General features: G+C 46.9%; 1 protein-coding gene across 2 annotated transcripts in view; it reads right to left on the bottom strand.

Annotated features, from left to right (window-relative positions):
- Positions 1-4,677: 4,677 nt before the first annotated feature.
- The window catches only part of FYN (FYN proto-oncogene, Src family tyrosine kinase), a 215,850-nt gene continuing 198,170 nt past the window's right edge, over positions 4,678-22,357 (bottom strand). For both annotated transcript variants that reach the window (XM_039252207.1, XM_039252208.1), the window contains exons 12-13: positions 17,091-17,222; positions 4,678-5,260 (exon numbers count right to left, since the gene is read on the bottom strand). In XM_039252207.1, coding sequence (XP_039108138.1) covers positions 5,052-5,260; positions 17,091-17,222 — 341 coding nt within the window. In that variant the 3' untranslated portion in view covers positions 4,678-5,051. The remainder of the gene's footprint in view (positions 5,261-17,090; positions 17,223-22,357) is intronic.

The following is a 22,357-nucleotide window of genomic DNA, read 5'->3' as shown; positions in this document are numbered from 1 at the left end:
TTTGGGGAGCACTAGTGGGGTTCACTTCGGGCTATAGACTAGATCTTTAAGTCATATATTGAAGATTGGTGACCACATATTTGAAGAGGGAGGGTAGGGCTAGTGCCTCAGGTAGCTCACAGTAGATCCTGGTGTGCTCTGCATGGTCCTGGATCAGTGTGTCATTTGTAGGTCAGCCATTTGCCCCAACTAGACGGCATCACCCACTTAGCCACCATCCATCCATCCAACATCTACCATCAGCTCATCATTGCTCTTGGTGCAAGGAGAATACCGTTCCCAAGGAGCTCACAGTCTGGCAGGGAAGACGCATTACAAGAAGAGTCGTATCATAAAGCACATTATTAGAAAAGTTGTAAGTGTTCTTGAAAGGAGCACAGTGTTCTGGCTGCTGGGGGAGCAGTAGTTTCTCACTGATCACATTCCCCTTAGAATAGTCCCTGCCAAGCTGGGAAAACACTTCTTATTTTCAGTCCTCAGAATTTTAAAAATCAAGGCATATCTTCCCCCACCTCCATGGGATCTGAATGTTTTGCATGTTCAGAAAGAATGAGGCATGATTTAGGAGTTTATTACAAAACGTTTCTGGGGATGTAGGTATCTATTAATTACGAAGGTTTAGTGGATATTTCAAAGATGCTCAAGATAGATACATTTTTCAGTATTTTCTTCTCTGTAGTTGTAATCTATTTTTGAGAATTAAATAAACGTATGTTACTGGCACTTGCTCGTTAACTCCGTAACCCACAATATCATTTGTAGAATGAAACATCTTTGAGCTTCCTTTCCCCTGCCTCCAGATTATTTTTTTCTGTCCTTCTTTTCCCCTCCTCTCCCACCCTTTCTTCCTTCCAGCAAATATTCTGGACAGTCTAACTGAATCCCAACAGTAGAGGATATAGTGGTAGAAAGCCCCCACAGCCATCTAAACCTATTAAAATACATTTCGGGAACAAATTGACCAAACACTGTTTTATCCAAATATAACTTGTTAGGAAATGCCTATTCTGTCAAGTGAGGCTCTCGTCCTGAGCGCCGATGGAAGAGCAGATGACATCCTAAATGCAGGACGTACTTTCTGCTTCCTGTTGAAAACCTTACCTTCTTTCAAGACTCATGAAAGAACCATTCCAATTAGTTCAGTATACATTCTTAAGGTCCCATGGGAAATTTCAGATAAAATTTCGCGGCTCCAATGCTACTGGAAAAATCCTCTGGTGCCAAGATTTAGCCACAGGAGGATACTTGTCTTTCTCACGGCAGGTAAACACCCTAGGGCACTTGTCAGAAAATCTTCAGTAATGTGGCTGTATTTGAGGGTTTATGAGTACCCTTAACTTTTCTTGGGAACTGCCTGGGTCCCCAAACACCTTTCCTGCATGGCCAAGTCAGAGCCAAATGCATCATTAGCTTTGGTCTACACAGTGATACCCTAACACGCAGGAGGCCCTGCATCCACTGCTGGCTCGCTGGCCCTCCCAGCCCATCCGTGCACCGTGAACAAAGCATCTCAGAGAGTGTGAGCTGCGGCGAGCGTCTCTGAACGGAAATCGTTTTGTCACATTTACGGTGTCTGAGCTTTGTCAAAATTCTTCTCCAGTAGCTCTATTATTTGCTTTTAAGAAAGTAAAAAGAAATAGTGCATTAGGAGGTTCCCCTCTGCAGCCCAGCAATGCCAGACGCCAGCTCTCCCAAGGGAGCACAGCGAGTGCTTCTTCACTACCAGGTAACTAAAGACAAAAGACTTCACCGGCACTTGTTGCTAAGGTACCTTTCGAGACCCAGGCATACCTCATTTCATTGCGCTTCGCTGAGACCGCGTCTTTTACAGACCAGAGGTTTGCAGCAACCGTGCACCGACCGAGTCTGTTGGTGCCATTTTTTCCAACAGCATTGGCTTCAGACACACTTCACGTGTCTCTTGTCACTTTGGTAATTCTCGCTGGATTTCAAACTTTTTCATTATTATTCTATTCGTTATGATGATCTGCGATCAGTTACTACAGCTCACTGAAAGCTCAGATGATGATTAGCATTTTGTTTTAGTAATAAAGTATTTTTAAATGAAAGTTATGTACATGGTTTTACACATGCTATTGCACATTTCACAGAATAGTATGGTGTAAACATAACTTCTATAGGCGCTGGGAAGCCAAAACAATCATTTGACTTGCTTTATTGAGAGATTTGCTTTATTGAGAGGGTCTGGGGACAGAACCTGCACTGTTTCTGAGGTACGTCTATATTTTTCATTCTGAAAAAGGGAGCTTTCTGGTTAGTGGATTCAGGTTCCTCACTCCAAACTTCCACAACTTGTGAGGGACACAGGCTTCTTGGCATGCACTGGGAATTGATGTAGTTTTATTTGCCTGGACTGGTCTACCTCAGGAGTAACTCCAGGTAGCACATTACTGTTAGGGAGAAGGAATCTGAAAACACCTCTGATTTCTCTGTATTTATAGTTACGTTTTTGCGTTTTGACTGCAACCCTATACAAAATGTTTCAGAGCAGTCGCAGTGTGGCCAACCCAGTTCTTTGGTTTTGCTTCATAGGCGAGAATCCACAACAAACTCAATTGATGAATTGAAGGCTATACTTTGGCTTGAAGTTTTTTCTTGAAGAATCTCTGTTTAAAGCAGGTTATAGCTTTTTCGGTTTTCTGTTCTTTTTTTTTTTTTTTTTTTTTAATGACTGGATCAAAAACATACACAACAATCCTCCAGAGAATAACCTGCAAATTATTCAACCAAGTGGGATGTGAAGATTAAAAACAAAGTTATCTTTAAAAATATCTAGACCATGTTAATAAATTGCCCAGTAATGTGATGGTAATTGTAGATCTTAGAAATTTTTTTATCAATTTAGCAAATTGCATCAATACCAACACCAATACCATAAAGACTTGGTTAACCAGAAAATCCCTTTGTTTTCTTTCTTTTTATGTTTTAAATGTTGGAAACGCTTTCTAACTAGCAAGGTCATTTCAGCAAGAAAACTCTCCTGCTTGTATAATTCCACACGACAGCAGCGATCTTCGAATCACAGGATCTTAGATCTGTAGGAACCAACCGCAAATCTCATGTGACCCCCTCATTTCTGCACTCAGGTCCCTAAACAGAAGGGCCAGATGGCTGCTCACGGTCCCACAGCTGGACGAGTGACGAGCCTGGACAGTTGGCGCGGTCTACCCACTGCCCCTACTACTACGCCACGTTGCGTCCCCGCTTGGCGACATGCTTACGGAGGTAGAGGGCCCCTGGGAAAGACATGTACTGACTCTAGGGGAACAACGCTTCTTCTTGAAATGGTCTTTCTCCTACAAGTAGGAGACAGAAAATTCCAGTTAGTGAAAAGGTCTGGTAGATTAAAATGTTCAAGTATGCTTAATCTTGCTCTAATGATCCTCTGAGCCAGCTAGACAGCAGCCTAGCCCTTCTGGGGTGGGGGGAGGCCCCGCTTGGTGTTCTGAATGTTTCTGTCATTCGGAAATCACTGCATGATGGTTACATTCCCCAGGTAGCTCCTTGCCACCCGGCGTGGGGCGGCTGTGTCACTGCTAGAGTCCCTTCCATGATTTAAACAAATAAACAAAAAAAAAATTCAAATGTAAAATGCTCTCTTTTTAATTACTAAATTAAGAAAGTTAAACAATTTAAAAATGTAAACTCACAAATAAATCATAACAAAAAAGGAATTAAGATTTCAGAGTCGCTACCCAGTATTAAAAACTTAATAGAAATAGGTTTTTTGATTTGTTGTTGTTAAACATGTAATTCAAGGTTGGTACAAACAGCAACTAAAAATGTAGTACTTTTTTTTCTTTTCTTTTTTTTTTTTCGGTGCATCCCCATGAAATGTAAAGTAGTGCATAGTTATTCCACTGGAGAGCTCTTGGACATTTAGAAAGTCATTTCATTAGCAGTACATGACGTTTAAAACACTTTTTTTACAATGGGAAATGTACAACCCTCACCCTCACAAGTTTTAGTTGCATGAGAAAGTTTAGCAGGTGGCCATGACTATAAACGCTATGGGTTTTAGACCATTTAAATGTGGTTACAAGGTTTATTAAATGGAAAAAAAAAAAGTTTGAAACATTTCAGCATTCGTCTTTTTGTACAAGAAGTATGTGTGGTATCCACCTTCCAATTCCCCTGATAGTACTGGCCGCTGGCTTGCTTAAGTATGCTTTTCAGGTTTCAAGAACGAATCGCAGTTGAGTCAAAGCAAATACTGGAAACAGAACGTGTGAATCCAGCTCTGGAGTTGCTTTTGAAAAGAGTCAAAGTAGCAGCCGTCTACAGGTACGGTCATGAACCAAAAAAGTGCGATCTAAATTAAAGAAGAAGAAGAAAAATAAGGATCATGCGTTGCAAAAGCCAAAAGGGAGGTGGGCCACTGGCTTGCAGTTATAGCAGTGCTTTTACGCTGATCTGGCGGTAAAATCCTCATCCTGGGTCCCGAGGCTTTACGGCCCAGGTTGGCCATGGCCTCCACATTAGCACCCACGTGGTGTACGTACAGGGACAGATAATATTATATATATTCATATTCATAAAAAAGAAAAAAAACCCAAACACCTGTCCTGATTGGTTTTTGTTAAAACATGAAAAAAAATTTTATTGTTTTAGACAAAGAGGCCACTTTTGGAAAATAATACTTTTTTTTTTTTTTAGTTGAATCAGGTGAAGACAGTTAAAATCACATAGGATTTGCATTTTTAAAAAAAGGAAAGCACTAGGATTGTTGGCACTGGAGTAACTATTTACACTGAACAGAGGTTTGGCCTTTTACATAACATCAATACAATGCATTTTCCAAAGTCTGAGAAATAACAAGGTTCTGTCTCGTATGCTTCACAGAGGAGGTTCGGATTTGGGGACAAGTGTCATTAATGAGGGCCATGGAAGTTCGTCAGCTTCAGAGTCACATGCAATCTGATCCAGGACGGCTCTCACTGCTCGAGCAGCAGCTGGCTACGGAACTGAAAGCTAATGGGGAGGGGGCGGGGAAGCCTCTTGGATAAGGCCTCTCTCTGCAGACCCAGGTCTCACAGGTTTTCACCGGGTTGATACTGGGGCTCTGTGGCGGTGAAGTAGTCTTCCAGGAAGCCCTGCAAGTACTCGAAAGTGGGCCGTTCCTCCGGGTCCTTTTTCCAGCAGTGGATCATGAGCTCATGGAGAGAGATGGGGCAGTCCTGCGGGCAGGGCATCCTGTAGCCGCGTTCCACCTGCTCCAGCACCTCCCGGTTGTTCATGCCTGCAAGACAAGGCGGTGAGCGTGGGCCACTGCCGCCCTCCCCGCTGGCCCCGCCGCTCCCCTTCCTTCTACCTTGAGCCTGCACCGGGTTCAAAACGTGTCGAGGGTTAAACGCTGCCCTCAACGGGGCACCGCACCACTCAGAAGTAAACAAGGAACGTGCTACTGCTACATGCAAAAACCCGGACGATGACTCTCAAAAGCCTTGTGAGTGAAAGGAGCCAGACACAAAAGGCAACATACTGTATGATCTCGTTTATGTGAAGTTCTAGTAAAAGCAAAGCTACAGTGACAGAAAGCAGATCGGTGGTTGCCAGGGGGAAGGGGAGGGGAATGTCTGCAAAGGGGCTGCAGGGCACCCTGAGGGGTGATGGAAACGTTCAGTTTCGGGGCTCAGCAATCTACGGCTGTAAAGGCCAGGTAGCAAATGTCTGAGGCTTGGTGGGCTGCATGCGATTTCTGCCGCAGATTATTTTTCTTAATAGCCCTTTAAAGACACACGAAACAGGGGCGCCTGGGTGGCTTAGTAGGTTAAGCGTCCGACTTTCGCTTAGGTCATGATCTCGCGGTTCGTGGGTTCGGGCCCCGCGTCAGGCTCTGTGCTGACTGCCAGCTCAGAGCCTGGAGCCTGTTTCAGAGTCTGTGTCTCCCTCTCTCTCTGACCCTCCCCTCCTCACTCTGTCTCTCTCTCTCTCTCCTAGAAATAAATAAAAAAAAAAATACTAAAAAAAAAAAAAAGACACACGAAACAAAAAACAGGTGGGAGTTGGATTTGGCCCACAGACCATAATCTACCAACTCCCCTTCTATATCCTGTGTGCAGTGGTGGGACCAGTTTGTCAAAACTCACTGTACTCCTAAAATGGTTGAATGTAAATTACAATTCTGTGAAACTGATAAAAAAATATGAATGAAACAAAGAGAAAGAAATCCATGGAATGAGAAACACGCTGTCCATGTTGATAGCATTGCTAAGCTCCACTGCCGAACTTCAGAACTTCGTTTTGCTTGTGCCCTGGCAAGCTTCTGCTGCACTACCAGCCGACATCGGCCATCATGTCGGGATGGCTGGGGACTGTCTAGCCTGGTGACCCCAAGGTGCCCTGGGGTTGGTGACTTTGATGGGGAGACAGGGCGCCTCCTGGGGCTGTGTTTACTGATGACCTTGGACAGGCCATCTATCATTTGAGACCTTTGTGACCCTCTGGGGGAGCTGCCTAATGTTGCAAGCTCAGGCTGCACAGACAAACAGGAGACAGTTGGGGAGACCTGCTAACCCTTCTGGAAGACACAGCCTCCCTGCACGCTGGCCTTCTTGACAGAGCAGGAAATACCGTACGTGGGGCCGGGGGAGTGCCGTGACCCCACTCCAATCACTGCCAGACACTATTCTCTAGTTTTCCTTCCTTTTCCTGCCATATCGCATTCTGCCATTGCCCGCCAAGTGCGTGTATGTTTTGGCTGCTTCGTGGCCCCAAGTCTAATCTGGAATCCTTTCCAACTTCTGACCTGGTTTGTTTGTTTGTTTGTTTTTAAAAACACAACCTGATTTCAAGCCATGCAGAAACCTAGATTTTTTCCCCTGTCTCAGGGGTGTAACCAGAGACCGCAGCATACACATGCGGCAGCTCCCTTTAATTCTGGAGGAGCTGGGCCCAGGGCGCAACCTTGTCCCGACTTCTGGGCTCTGCTGCCATTCTTCTTGTTTTGTTGTTGCTTTTGGAACTGGGTTTATCCTGGCCCCCGTGGCCGCCAGCCACGGCCCTGTCAGTCACATGCCTGTACAAGCCCTTTGAGGATGCTTTCTTATTCTCTACCACTGTAACTTCTTATGATAAAATCCATATATTATTCCTACTGTGTTGAAATAGGCCTTCTATTTAATTATTCTCACATAACTTTGCTCACATTTTGGGAGTGATTCCCCCCCCCCCCCCCGGTTTGGTGCGAGAGGTTTAATGAACCAGTGTGGGGCCCCTGCCTCCACGCCATGCCTGATTTCACAGGTGCCCTCTTCAGTTGGGTATTTGGTCGGCTCTGCAGCTAATTGGCTTAAACCCTCCTCCAACTGCTGAAAACTCATTCTGAAAATTCGGGATGGGGTGGGGAGCTGGAAGCGAGGGAAAAGCATGCCGCTGCCAGGAGGACGTCCTGCAGCGCTCTGGACAAACGGGGAAGGGCACAGCACTTCCTTACCCACTATCCCCAAACCCCACAAGCTCTGCGCACCAGAAGCGCTGGTGACTCACCTGGCAGCAAAACTGATCTGAACTGACCTCTTTCTGCCCATAAAACCTGAGGCTACTCACCATTTTTGTTTATTCAAACACATGGCTATAGAAATAAGACTGTATTTGAGTACGGGCTTCTGCTTCAGACTCTCCTAGGATGTTATATAACTTAGGGTCCATGCCCTGTATGCTTGTTCTTTTTTTAAAAAAAGTCTGATTCTGAAGCACACCCGGGCCCGAGAGCTGTGGCTGGAGCCTCTGGCCCGTGCGACGGCAGCAAGAGCAAGTACATCCCAGTCCAGAAAGGTGAGGGAGAGAGCGTGATCGCTCGTGAGGGCTGGCATTCCCTAAAGCCTCTGTCTGCTCTGTGTTTTACTACAGTCCTCGGTTTCAGAATCTCTCAGAAGCCATATGACCTGAACCTGCAGAAATGCCCCCTTGTCTCTGTCCTTGGAGTTCATTACCCCCCACAGCCCAGCCCCAAACAGCTTCTAATGCTTTATTCTTACATCGAGACCGTCCAAAATGGCACCACGGTTTAATTAATCATTCCCCTCCTGCTCTGTGGAGTTTATGTCAGTAAATGTTTCATTTCATTAAAAAACAAATTACTCAAATGGAAAGATTTCACGTATTTTTTAAAACTCTTAATCCAATCTCTGCCAATGGAAAGTTTAATTGGCCACTTGGGCCAGGCCTATTTTTCCAGTGCTCTGCCCAAGTCCCAGACACAGCAGATAGAGCAACTTGACCCTACACGTGTGGCATCCCCCGAGACAGCCTGCTTCCCGGGCGGCTGTAGCCAGGGGACCCACGCAGGCCGCCAGCAGACCCGCCATCGGTCACATGCCTGCTCCTCCTCTGCCTTCTTTCCCCCAGCCTCTCAAAGCGTGGTGACCATATGTAACCAATTCCACACACTGGGCCAAACCAAAACATACCAATGACAGCTTTGCCAGAAAAGTGGGAAACAAGACAATACACTCGGCTGACAATGACCGTGAGAGCAGGCTCGGCTCTTTTCCAACCATCCATAAGCCAGAGCCCACATGGCTGGCCTGCGGAGGGCACCTTCACAACCCTGCACAATCGAGAGCTGCCCGCCCAGCAAAGCTTAGGCTAGTTTCTACTCTATAAACAACTGCTGGCTTGAGCGGACTGTGTTCATATTAAAAAAAAAAAAAAAATAGCATCCTTAGCTACAAGAATAATTTTGAAAAATCATTTCAAGAATTTCTTTTTTCTTTTCTTTTTTTTAAAGCAAAAATGGATTTTACTCTATATACTACTACAAAGATGAGCCTATTTCACATTTTTCTTTTTAGATGGTTTCATACTTTTGTTACCAAAAAAAAAAAAAAAGCAATTTATTACTTCCCACTCTTTTAGGCACTTTTCCCAAGACACTGGCTTTACCTAGTACCTGGGAGCTAAAGTGCAGGGACTGGGAAGGGGTTAACACAGGCTTGAGTGCCAGGGTGGCCAGAGGAGAGTCTGGAGGGACACAGGGACACGGGAAGAGAAGAGTCTTGTTATGATACTTCCTATGGAGGAAGCAGACGGGGGGCGGGGGGAGAGGCGGCGGTGTTTGGGAATGTTTTTCTTTTTTCTCCCTTTTCAGCGGGGAGAATGCTAGCAGAGGAAAAGACAGAAGCTTTAAAGCATGGCGTATGGGCATGTTTTAGGGAAATGTGGTCATCAAGAGTTTGGGCCTCCACGTTTCCGGGTAGGAGCTGCCATACAGACACTTTCCAGCATGTGGGTGGTCGCCGCCGCCAGTCGTGGCCGACTGTGGGAGGTGCCACAGTCACAAAGCGAAGCCGGGTGTGTGCCCTGCTTCCCAGTCCTCTATATCGGGGGAGGACCTCAGCACTACCGCTGAGACTCTGGGAGGGCAGCTGGCTCTGCCTCAACCCTGTCCTCTTCTGCCCACGCTGTGTGGCCCCTGACTGTCCCCTCACTGGGTGGGAAAATGTGCCATTTTCACAGGTCACTCTCACAGGGCACCTATTAATGGTCCTCAGTCCACGAAAACCTATGGGGGCTGCTGTGATTCCTCTTCCCCAGATCCTCCATGGGCCCTCCTGTCACCACGAGTGACAGTTTGCAGGGGTTTTGGGCTTGCAGACACGGTCACGGAGAGAGCATCGTTTCCAGTTGGTCTGCCTAAAACACTACCGCTGAGACTCTCCAGCCAAGTGGACTGTACTCACTTCCTGTCATTAGGGCTGTATTGTCCTTTCTAAATCATTTTGCTGGCTTCCTCGTTTCCGAATCAGGGTCAAGCTTCCGACTCTCACTATCGGATTTTCATGTGTGTGTGTGTGTGTGTGTGTGTGTGTGTGTGTGTGTGTGTGTTTTCTTTCCCTTCTCTCTTTGTTGACTTTCTCCCTCCTCTTCTTTTAAACTTTCCTATTCCTCTCCTCTGAGCTACATATTAACTCAGTAGAGCTTCCCTTCCCTCTTTTCTTCTAGGTTCTTTAGAGAAGGAAAAAAAACCCTCATTTTCCCTGGCAGAGCCACTGCACTACTTCTCACTCTGCATCCTCTCACAGAGTCTCTCAGCACAGGACCTGACCTCCCCTGCGCCTCAGTTTCTTCATTTGTCAACAAAACATTTCAACATGCACTGTGCTTTCAGCTGTTTGGGGGGGGAAAAAAAAAAGACCAAAAACGGTCTTCTATGGCAGAAGAGTGTTTTGCTTTATGGCTTCCCATTTGTGCAGCTTCCTAACATGGATCTCAGAGGGGCCATCTCCTCATAGTCAGGGATTTTCGCTGTTATCAGATCAAGGCTGCATCTGGATTTGACTATGGGTTGCAAGAACCTGGATTTTGGGGCCATGGAAAAATCAAGCACTTGTAACAATGGGGGTAATGTTAGGTTATCAGACATCAAGATTACTTTTGCAAACTGAGCTTTCCATTCAAAGGACAGTATGCTCTATTGTGCATAAGGCCTTCGTCAGAGGCTCCCTTGCTTCTCTGCATAAACCCCATAAAAGCTCCTTCTGTTTACTCATCTGTGTCTGTAGAGCAGCGCTGTGCGAGCACCAGCGGAAGGAGGGCTACATTAATGGCGCTCGCTCAGCATGAGCTTGTGCTACCAGACTGTCACGTGCTCTGGCTGTCTCACTGGGCGACAATCGGGATGTGTCACATTAGGTCTGGTGAAGGATCAAAGTACAAATTTCGGGCAGACAGATGCTGATCAAAGAGCATAGATGAAAATAAAGGAATGACTCTGAGAAGGCACCATGATGAGTAGTTATGTTTCTCTTGCCCCATTTTTACCAGATAACCTCAGGGCAGCTGTTTTTATTATTTATTTATTTATTTTATTTTTAAAAAATGTTTATATTTGAGAGAGAGAAAGAGAGAGATGGCAAGCACAAGCTGGGGAGGGGTAGAGGGAGAAGGAGACAGAGGATCTGAAGTGGGCTCCACACTGACAGCAGAGAGCCAAATGTGGGGCTCAAACTCATGAACCAGGAGATCATGACCTGAGCTGAAGTCGGACGCTTAACCTACCGAGCCACCCAGGTGCCCCGGGGCAGCTGTTTTTATTAAGTCTGCTATATTAGTAAACACAGAAACGATAGCTGCTCAGGTGCCATAATACACGATAGTTATTTAAAGTTGATCGCGTGGTGCTGAGAAGAACTCTCTTGTCCCAGAAAAGAAGTGAGGAAGCGGGTGAGGGTGTCCATTGGGAAGGCCATGGTAACACAGCTGAAACGAAGGGCAGCAGAACGCAGGACTCAGGAGTGGAAAGTTCCTCTCTGGCTGCCCTCTCCGCTTGCATTTTCCTCCCCTCCCTTCTTCCCTGGCCAGTGTGGCTGGCCAGGGAAACCTTGTAAGGAAAGGTGGCAACATGACTCCTGGGCGGTCCAGGCAGGATTCCCTCCCTGGGGGGACGTCATGGGCTGAAAGGAGAAGCCCTGGGGACTGGGGTTGGGGGCAGGGAGGGCAGAGGACAAAGCACCCTTGGCTGACAAGAGAGGTTCCATTCTGCTGCCCATTTTCCTGCTGGAGAGTCTAATCACTTCCTACCCCAAGAAAACTCTGCTCTGTCTGGTGTGCTGAGCACAGCAGGAATACTAAGTGCAGGTGATGAAAATGGGCTGCTGAACACTAAGGGATGTATGCCGACGATTCAGGGCATCTGAGTGGGGCGGAGGGGGGAGAAGGGCAGGATTTCCAATTCTCTAAGGACGGTGGCATCTAGTTTCACTAATTTCCCTTGCCTCTTCGAGTCATTGTCAGGTGGCTGGATATATTCACGAAAGCCAGGCAGCTGTCACTGACTTAAAAGATTTGAAAGTGCTTCAAATGCACGGACAAATATGATGTGCTTCAGAGAACGATCCTGCTTTGCTAGATCCTGCCAAACTCACAAAGCAGGTGTTCAGTTGAGAGCCAGGGCACAGGAAGGCCAGGACATTCTGCCTAGAACAGGGTGGAACATGGTGTTTCTACTGACCACAGTGTCAATTTCCCAGAACAACTTTGAGGACAGAGGCTATCTCACGGCTGGGACAATACATGCTATATTTATGTGTGGAGATGATGGAACAGAGTTGAAAGGCTTTAAAGGCCATCAGCCAAACTAAAAAATCTTGTTTCAAAAACCTCATAGGCATAATCTGTTTTTTTTTTTTTTTTTGCTATCCTATCTATCTACCCATCGATCCATCCATCAATCAATCCATTGATAGATCCATCCATTTATCCACTGATCAATCCATCTATCCATCCATCCATCCACCCACCCCATCCATCGATCCACGAGCTGACACACACTGAGAGTCTACTATGGGGAGACACTGCCGAGCACTGGCAACATATAAAGGAGCTCCTGTCCCCTCACAGCTCAGAGCTGCTGTGAAATACAGACACATGGATAGGGGCATTGATAGAGACGTACCAGGTATCATGGAAGTGAGCAGAAGGGGCGAGCCACTTGGTGTGGGCATGAAGAAAGCTACACAGTGGAGGTGATGTTTAGGTTGGGCTTTGAAGGATTCTGAGGCAGGCAGTAAAGCCAAGAAGAGCAACTCACATGTCACAGGAGTAGCTCAGGGGGAAGGGCCGGGCCGGCAAGAGAGAACTCATGTCAGATCACGTCACTCCTGCTCAAGCCCCTTGGTGACTCCCCATCTCACTAATGGTGAAAGTTAAAGTCCTACTAAGTACCTAGGAAGGCCCATCTGATCTACCTGGGGGCCTCTCAGACCTTCCATTCCCTCTGCTCCAGCCACACTGGCCTCCTTTCTGTTTTCAGGGCCTCGCTGTCTCTGGGATCCTCTGAAGAAAGACTCCTTGCCAGACAGCTACCTGGCTATCCTTGCTTCCTTCCAGGCCTTTCCCCAGAGGCCACCCTCCACCCCCTTCCCTGTTTTATTTTTCTCCCTACTTATTACTACCCAGCCAATACTGAACATAGTTTGCTTATTATCTTGGTTCATTGTCTCTCTCTTCCAAGAAGAATAAGCACTCGTGAGGGCATGAGTTTCTGTCTGTGGGCTGAGTGCTGTACGCCTGGTGTGTGAACAGTTCCTGGCATACAGTAGGTGCTCAATAAATGTGGGATGAGTCAGGGAGATTCTGCCCCCCCTCCTCCCTTCCCCTCAGGAAAGGGTTATTAAGGACTATGCAAAGCTAAGTCTTCTGGAGTTTCTCCGGAAGGTGAAGGGAAGCCACAGGCATCTTTAACTGGGAGAGTAAGATAAGCGGGTCTCTGTTTTCTAGGATAACAACCGGTGGCGACAGTGATAGAATGGGTGGAGGGGAGGAGAAACTGAAACAGGAAGTCCCATGAAGAGGTCACTGCAGAGTGGATGACAGCCTGACACAGGGCAGTGGAGGCAAAGAGGAAAAGAAGGCTGTAAGGAAGTTTTGAAGGTGACGTGATGGGTTAAAATGCAGAGCTCTGGTTTTATGCATCAACCCCAGAAAACTCCTTGTATGTGCGTGTTTTCATTTCTCACATAAGCAATCCATCGGTACAAAATGCATTCCAATCTTGATGCAAAGAATGGCTGTGCGCCTTGGCTCACAGAAGAGCAAGTCATATCGCTGGGCCTAGAATGCATTCAGGTCAGGCTGCTCCCAGGGTCCCAGGGAACCTGCAAAACCGAGTGGTTCCTTGCAACTGAGCGCAAATCTGTGGCAAATCTCGGAAGCAACCTTTGTCGGGGAGGGCGGTGTGTGCGACTCCTTTCCACTACCTCCCTGTTAATCTCGGTGTCACACTTCAGTATTTTCTTCTTTGGCTCCAAGGCTGTCGTTCAATTAGAGACTGTCCTTCTTCCCTTCCTTTTAATCCATTCCTTTTGCAGAACTAGCTAACTGGCCAGGAGGCCCATGTTTCATTGTCTCCACAACCCTTCTGCTCTTCATGTGGTCACACCTCACATACTCCATTCTAAGCTCCTTCTCTGATTCTCACTTCTGGAACTTCTCTCATGCTGGGCAAATATGCCTGGAAAGCTTTATGAACCCATGGATAAGTCCCCTCCCCTCCCCTGACCTCCATCCTCATATTGCAGCCAAAGTACCTTTCCTCTGTGTGAAGGTGATAGAAGGTCATTCTCAGGTATGAAAGAATTCAGAAAAATACCGCCACCTACTGTTCTTGAAAAAGGAGTTGCTTAAAAATATACCGTAGCCAACTGCGAAATTTCTACATCACAATGTCCGCGTAGAAGGCGTGGGGGACAGGGACTGGGACTCTGTCCTGGGGTCCCACCGACAGGCCCAAGGACTGGGTGTGGCAGAGAAGCCATGCCTCGGCACACACTGACGGCCTCGGCACACACTGACGGACTCGGCCACACCAACACTGGGGATGTGGACAGGAAGCTCCTTCCTTTCACAGTGACATCTGGATGAAGTTTAATGACGCCGTGCCTTAGGAACTGTTACCCTTCATTAAGGTAATAATCCTGTAATTGGAATTCCTCTGTAAAAGCCTCTCCTCAAGAAGAGTTTACCGTAAGATACAGAAGTCCAATTAAATAGGACTATAACTATGTTAAAAAACAACAACAAGAAAAAAAAAAAACCCCAAGAAGCACCCACAACTAGGAACAGGCCTGGGAACAATCTCTTGTGGCTGTTTGGGAGTGAGGGGTAGCTCATGTCACTCGCCCGCTGACAAAGCTCCCCTGGGCGCTGGGCCAGCCAGCCGGGCCCCAGGGCCTCCCTGTGGTAGCACATGAGGCCCTCACGGTGGGCTCTTGCAGCAGCACCTCCAGGCTTCGTGTCATGGCCCTCAAATTCCTTATCCTGCGGCTCCCTGAACAAGCACCATTGTCCCAGGCTTTGCTGCCTTCCCGCTTGCCAAGGTTCTTGTCTGGAACCTTCTCCCCTCTTCCTTGACTTGAGGAGGAAACCCTGCTTGCCTTCTTCTCCATGAAGCTTCCCAGATACAACCCGTCCTCATCCCTACAGACGTGGGGCAGCTATCCACGCCCTCCGTGCCAGCATCTCCTCAGAGTACAGAATATACATAATAAAGTATGTAGTTCTCATTTCAAACTCCTTTGGCATGCTCACAGGATTCTGGGGGAATGGTGCCCCCTGACCTTATTATCAGAATTAAGATTCGAGACCGACAAGGAGTAAATCCAAGTAATCCCCTCTACTTGAGGATGATTTCCTCTAATAATAAGTGAGGAACAGAAAAGACTGATGTTCTTCCTGGATTTGATGCGTATTTTATCTCTCTGACTGGGAATTCCACGAGTGCAGGGACTACGTTTGTGTATTTGCTCATGGTTCTATCCCAGGCAATCGAAACAGTGCCTCGCTCAGGGAAGGCTTTAATCAGCTGCCTGAGATGGCAAGGTCTTACTTCTACTTAATTCCCAGGTAGAGCAAGATGCCTGGCGCAGCTCACACTCACCGACGCTGGCGCTGGGCTGAATGAATGAACCCCAGTCTGAGTTCTCAAATAAGGCCGTTTCCTTTATGCTAGAACCAAACTTGGTAAAAGCCTCTCCCTCAGAAGCACACACCTGCCTGCCTTCCCCGAGGCCCCAGCCCCTGCCCCTTTGTCTCTGCTTCTGTGTGCAACCCTGAGAAACAAAAAGCGGCTTTGTATCGCTGAAAGGAAAGCCTTTACAGAAATGCAAAACAACATTAACCTTTTCCCCTTTGTTGCATTCAACACACTGGCTGACCATAAACCTGGGGGATTCAGGGAGAAAGGAGTTCAAAATTCAGGCAAAAAAAAAAAAAAAAAAGACGCCTTTTTATCTTCAAAATCCCAAGACCTGCCCATTTCCCCCCTCGGGATGCAACTCAAAAATGGCCCTGCTGCGCCCCGGGCCCCTAGTGGGAAGCCCCCTCTTGCAGAGGGCTTGGCTCTCCTGGAGAGCCTGCCCACTGGTGCATGCTGGGAGGAGCCGCCCCCTCAGCGGGAGGACCGACTCCCACCCGCGTCTGGAAAGGCCTGGGCTGGCGCTTCACAGACACGGAATTCTGTCCATTTTGTCTCTGCGCCAGCCTGGCTCTCCGAGGAGTCTCAAGGCCATGCCAACCTGCAAAGACATCCTCTTTGCTTCTCTGCATTCTCTGAAGATGACCAGAAATAATCATAAAAAACGAACAAAGGGATTACAGATTAATCTGCCCTCGCTGTCTCCTCTGACTGCAAAGATAGAATTACAAACCCAGGATTTGCAAAAGACCTCAATTCCTCATTAATCTCCACTATCGGTTCCATCATGGATCTTTTTTTTTTTTTTTTTTTAAGCTCCTTTCTTAGGCAGGGAATGAGGGGGAGTTACGTTCTTTCTTCGCTCAACAGTAACTGAAAAATATGTCCTTAACATTTCAGAAAGCAGATTGTCCGTGTGCTGTAATATAACCACTAAAGCGTGGAGGTGAAATGGCACGAGTGTCCTTTACGTCACCATCTGTCGAAATTAATGAATGTAAGTGTGGATAGCCTAAATGTGTGGTTTCTTTGAGAAGCATGAAGCTGATAATCCAGAAAAATTCTGGGACCTGAGAATCTCCAGCTTCTTTACGTTACGCTTGCTTCTCTAGGGGATATTTTGACTGTTGGGAACTGGGCAGCAAGTGGCCCCTGACCCGTGTCCCGCACGTGCCTCTGCTCTCTACGGCCATCTGGGCCCAGGGCCTGCAGAGAGAAGAGGTCCTGGTATTCTTCCTGCCTGGTTCACTCCATGGGTCAATGCTACAGCGTAATCAAAGAGCACGTCTCTTTCCTGGAAGTGTCTGCAAACCCTTATTTGGGTTGAGCTTCTGCCAGCCACATTTCTGCTCCTGGGGCCACAGGTGCACCCTGCTACTGAGACAGGAGGGACCCCATGCACCGGGGTGGATCGAAGCCCTCATCCTGGCTGCTGGTCACATGACTCCTGGCATACAATGCATGGTAGCTGTTGCCTGTGTGACGTCTGCGGTGGCTCCCGATTCTGCTTTTCCCTGGCTCAGTACCTGTCCGTGTTCTTTAAACTCATGCTCAGTGGAAAGCTGAGGATGGGGCTTTGAAGGCAAACTGAGAAGTGTCCCCAAGTGGTGCTAGGAGAGCACCCAATTGGAGGCCCATTGCTGCCAGCTCTTACCTGGGTATGGCACTCTTCCTTTGGTGACCAGCTCTGTGAGTAAGATTCCAAAAGACCATACGTCAGACTTGATGGTGAACCTCCCGTACAGGGCTGCTTCGGGGGCCGTCCACTTAATGGGGAACTTTGCACCTGCAAAAAGAACACATGATTACTTGGCAGGCAGAGAGCATAAGGCACTGGGTATGGGGCTGGGGAGGAAGAGTGCTAGGAAGCCACTTTCACAGGAGCAAGTTCCTGGAGGAGGAGGGGAAAGCGGTCAGGAAGGAATGGAGTACAACTGCCTACAACTGAGCAGCTGTGGGGGCTCGTCACGGCTCTGTGACTTCAGGCGAGCGAGTTTAATTTTAATTTTCCCATCAAAGGGTTAGGAGTTCAAAGCTCCTTAAAGCTCTGGATTCTAGACACCGGAATCTATGATCTCACTGAATATCATAGGTTTGGCCTGGATATGGCGCTGACCTGTGATTTAGGGAACTCATTTTATACATTTTTTTCTTCTGCTTTGAAATTATGTCATATTTTAATAAATAAATATAGTATTAAATCATAATGCTACTCCCATGAATTCTTTGATATAGAAGACCTGAGTGTGCTCTTACGAGGCACATAAAAACCAAGTCAGACCACCATGTTTCTCTCAAGGTGAAGACAATTTGCTGCAGCCCACCCATTTCACTGAATGGGCTCTATTTCCCAAGGCCTCCTATATCCACAGCAGAGAAATGATTTCACCTTTGGCTACTTCCCTCCACCTTTTCTCTGAGAGTGGCTATGTTGGCTTCGGGAGTAGTTTGATGGTGAACCTCCCGTACAGGGCTATATGTACTATATGATACCTTGTCTATCCCCAACTTTTTTTCAATCGGCCCAAGAGGTATTTAATGTTTGCTTTCTTCTCTTTTTTTAAATTTTTAATGTTTTTATTTATTTCTGAGAGATAGACAGCGCGAGCAGGGGAGGGTCAGAGAGAGAGGGAGACACAGAATCCGAAGCAGCCTCGAGGCTCTGAGCTAGCTGTCAGCACAGAGCCTGACGCGGGGTCCCAATTCACGAACCCATGAGATCATGACCTGAGCCGATGTCGGATGCTTAACCGACTGAGCCACCCAGGCTTCCCCTAATGTTTGCTTTCAAAGTGCAGTGTTGCCTCAATGACTATCTTGTGAGTCTGTTTCTCAAGACCAAGCAGCAAATTCATGCCAAAATCAGGGGAATCTTTCCTTTGAAATTTCTCCTATCATTAAAAGACTCTTCTCTCCAATCCAAAGGAAAGGGTGTTCTTTATAAGGCTAGTTGTGTGTACGGGGAATTATAATTCAGCAGCCTGTGCTCTCACATATGAGGCTCAGCAATTATAAAGCAGTTCCAGATATTTCATTGAACACACTAAAAGAAAAACACAAGGAATGTTTATTACTGATGTAAACACAATTATATGTTAAAAGCATGTTAATTTTACTTAGGAGCTCCTAAAAAAATTGTACAAAGGCAGACAGAACCAGAAATTTTTGTAGTATCTTCTATGAAAAGTCACAATGTGGAAAAGTGGCAAATAATTAAAATCTTTAAATTAGCATGGTTTTAATAACTAGAGGCATGATACATTACAGCAATTAGATTTTTGTTTTAAACACAGTCCATGATAACATCTTTAGCAAGTCTATCCTGGCATTTTCTGGCAATATAATTTTCCTCTCCATCTTTTTTATGCCAGTGTGAAATGAAATAAAAAAAAAATCCTACTATTTCATTATGTGGCATCTCACATTTACACTGGAGCAGAGAAGTTATTCTATGGTTTTCTTTTCCTTTTATGCACTGAGTTACTTTTAATTAGCTATGTTTCTCAAGCATAATTATTTCTATCTTTCCTTAAGTGCTGCATGATTCCACACAAGGCCTGGTATTCTCTGAACAGTCATTTTGTTTTTAAAGTTTCTTTCAAAGCGTTCTTCTGTGTGAGAACCTACCCTCGAGCATTCTGTTCACGCAGCTTTGGACTCTGAGCCGCTGGGATTAATGTGATAGATTTTCTTCAGTGTCGAGAACAGACTTTGCCCTGGACCAAACCTCAGCTGGAGTTCTCTTATTTCAGAGAATTAAAGGTATATTAAATTCATTCCTATTTAAACTATCTCTTGAGTCAAATGGCTTGGAAATCTATGTCCATCTCTAAAAGCAAAAAGAACTTTTTTTCCTCCCCTGTGCAGACACATCTCCTGTAAATAAAATGACAAGCAAAAGGAGCCCTTCTTCCCTCCTTGGAATCATTCAGCACTTGTGAAGGTGTGTATGTTGTTGCGAGTAAGCTGTTCAAAATTTGGATAGTCACTTTGGATTTTCTGAGAGAAGATTTCATAATGTGAGATTAAAAAAAAAAGCCAAATGTCAATATATCAGCCATTTGTGCTGGTCGGCTTCCTGGTTTTCTCATTACATCATCTACAACAAGAACTGTAATATGTAAACCTTCAACAAGCAAGTTCAAACAAAGGCTGTAATCGATCTCTGATAGGAAACCATTTGCGGATATGTGCTTTGAGACGTAGTAGCAGGCGCTTCTGCAAATAAACTTATTTTGCATCGGTTGTCTTTCTAAGGTAAGTCATATGTTTACTTACACCTAATACACTTTGGAAGGAAAAGAAATAAAGAATGTCTTTGTCCGATTTCTCCTACTTCTTTTGAGTCTTAAAATAGCAGCCACTGTTGACAAAAGAAGCTTCTCTAAAGATAACTTGTATTTTCCTTTCCAAGGCAGACAAAAGGTTAAGAAATTAAAGCAGTGATGATCTGTTAATCATTAACTACGGCTTCAACAAAAGAACTGATTGATGTTCACTCCTTTACTCATCTCGTTACCTCTATTTCCCCTCACCTTGGTTTCCTACCTCCTGAGGGTACAGATGTAGCCCCAAACTGGGGAGAGTTCAACCCAGAGTTTGTGGCGGTGGGGAGTGGGGGACGGTATCTCTAACCAGATGCAGCCCCAAAGGGGGAAGAGTTCAACCCGGGGTTTGTGGCGGGTGGGGCGTGGGTGTCGCTTATCCATGCCCAGACCCCGGTCTATGAAAGCCGCGCTGCCGGAATACCACCGACACAATCCCATGGGTGGCCCTGCTGGGGGCTGCCGTGGGCTCTGTCCTCAGGTGAAGCCAAGAAAGCTCAGAAACCTGGAAGGAATTCCAGATCTCCTGGGTCTGCCTTTCCCTTGAAAATAAGGTTCTGATGGGCAGAAAGTCAGGATCAAAGATGTCTTCTAAGCAGTGTGGATTTGTAGAACACAGGAGACCGTGTCCAGAGGCCTATACTACAATGGACTTGGTTCTGTTATATAACCAGCTGATTCACTCTTCTCTGGAAATCCTCCTGTTTGGGAGCAGGATTCAGATGCCAATGCCATTTGCTCTCCTTTGCATTTTATTGGAGGAAAGGTAGCAAACCATGGCAGGTAGGATAATCCACGTCACTGGTATCATGGGCTGTGGAGGACCCAGTAACACTCTGTGAACTTGATCAATGTTTAGATGAACTAAAACACATAGGAATGATCATTGCTTTAATTTTTACTTCTTACTGAATTTACTCTAACAGTTTAGGATTCTTTTAAGCCGAGAGACAAAGGGCGCACATAACATACATGTATGGAATGCAAAGACTTGAAACACCACTTCCCCTGAGTGTTTCCTAGGCAGTGTCTGCAGATTTTGTACCTCTCAGGGTAAAGCCCCTGCTGAAAGCCTGACCTGGTGCTGTCACAGGGCCCATGTCCTGGGACCACCTCCTGGGTGGGGTGTCTTTGCACTTGCGTCATTTACTTCCTGCCACCGTGGTGAGGGCCAGTGAGCCTTGGGCTGAGCCTTCTGACACCCACATCTCCAATCCTGTTTCTCTAAATTCTGTTGAGATGTGAACTGAGTGCCGTGAGTGAGCTCGGTGTGACACCTGGGGCTTGGACTGCGTCTCTTGGCTTCCACCTCTCTTGTGACCCCAATGTCACCTGCATTTGTATCTCCTGATGGGCCCTCCCTCTTGAATTCCTGACCTGTGTAATGAATTCTCCCCTCAGCCCCTGCACTGGGAGGCCTCAAAGGGCCTTTTAGTACAACATCCCAAATTTACCTTCCCCACAGTTTGTTGCCTTTGTTAACCACCTAGCTGCTGAGACAGAATGCCGAGTCCCCCTCACCTGGGTGCTGCATCTATCTGCCCATCGCCGTATACCTTCCCTGAGTCCCCTTCTGCCTTTGCTGCCTCACTGCTCTCCATGTTGAGTCCACTTCACTCCCAGAAGTGTGTCTGTGCGTCTTCACTACCCTCGTTCTGGACTTTGCCCGCTTGCTACTCAGTCACCCGCCTGGACTCTTGCAATGGCTTTCCCGCTGGGCCCACATTTACAGTCTGGTCCCTCCTCCCTACCTGTCCAGCCTCTTGTTGTCCTGGGCCTCCTGCTCCTCCTGCCTCCAACCTCTCCACTGCCCCTCTCTGAGGGCTCCCGCCTGCCGCAGGGCCACAGGGTGGGCTGTTCCCTTTGCGGACGTGCCTACCCCATGGCGAATTTGGGCTCCTCTGTCCTCAGCCTCAATGCTATTTGCACAGGGAACCTTCACCTGAACACTAAGACTGGGGTAGGTTCCCTGGCCCTGTGCTGCCAGAGCCGTCTTGTTCTTTGTGGCTGCTACCATTCAAGGGCAAATGAATATGTCTGATAGAGACCATCCTTGAGGGCAGGAGCAGGTCTTTCCGGATGGCCACCTTATCTCCAGTACTGAGCCCAGTGCCTGGGGACCAGGAGAAACAAGATAAAGAGGTGGTGAATGACCAAGTAATTGGACAGCTGATTAGCCCTTCCAGCCTTCCCTTCCGGCCTGAACTGCCAGAGCTCCTTACTTCTTCTTAGTTCCCTGCTCTCTGGAGGGTCCTCTCCTTGTTCTCAGTGACCAGTGTCACTGTCTGTCACCATCCGGATGCCCTTATAAGGGCCTAACAATTGCTGACCACTGTAGAAAAGCATCTGCCATACACTAATGACACTTAGAAACACCTGGAAAACCCTGTGCTTTTAGTGCCAAATGAAGTGTGGAGTGAATCTGTCTGAGATGGAGGGAACCCCAGACTTTGCTCTGTGAGGAGCAGTGGGTCTAGATCCCTAGAGTTGCACTTGGGGTGGGGGTGATATCAGTAGAAAGACAAGGCGGCCAGAGGCCTTGGGAGCATTCACAGCAAAAGACAGTGGAACACCCTTTGCTGAACAGACTGAATGT

Source organism: Hyaena hyaena, unplaced genomic scaffold, assembly GCF_003009895.1.
Source record: "Hyaena hyaena isolate Hyena2069 unplaced genomic scaffold, ASM300989v1 scaffold_412, whole genome shotgun sequence".
NCBI lineage: Eukaryota > Metazoa > Chordata > Mammalia > Carnivora > Hyaenidae > Hyaena > Hyaena hyaena.
Note: the sequence above shows the minus strand (reverse complement) of the source record. Positions and strands in the feature narration are given on the sequence as shown.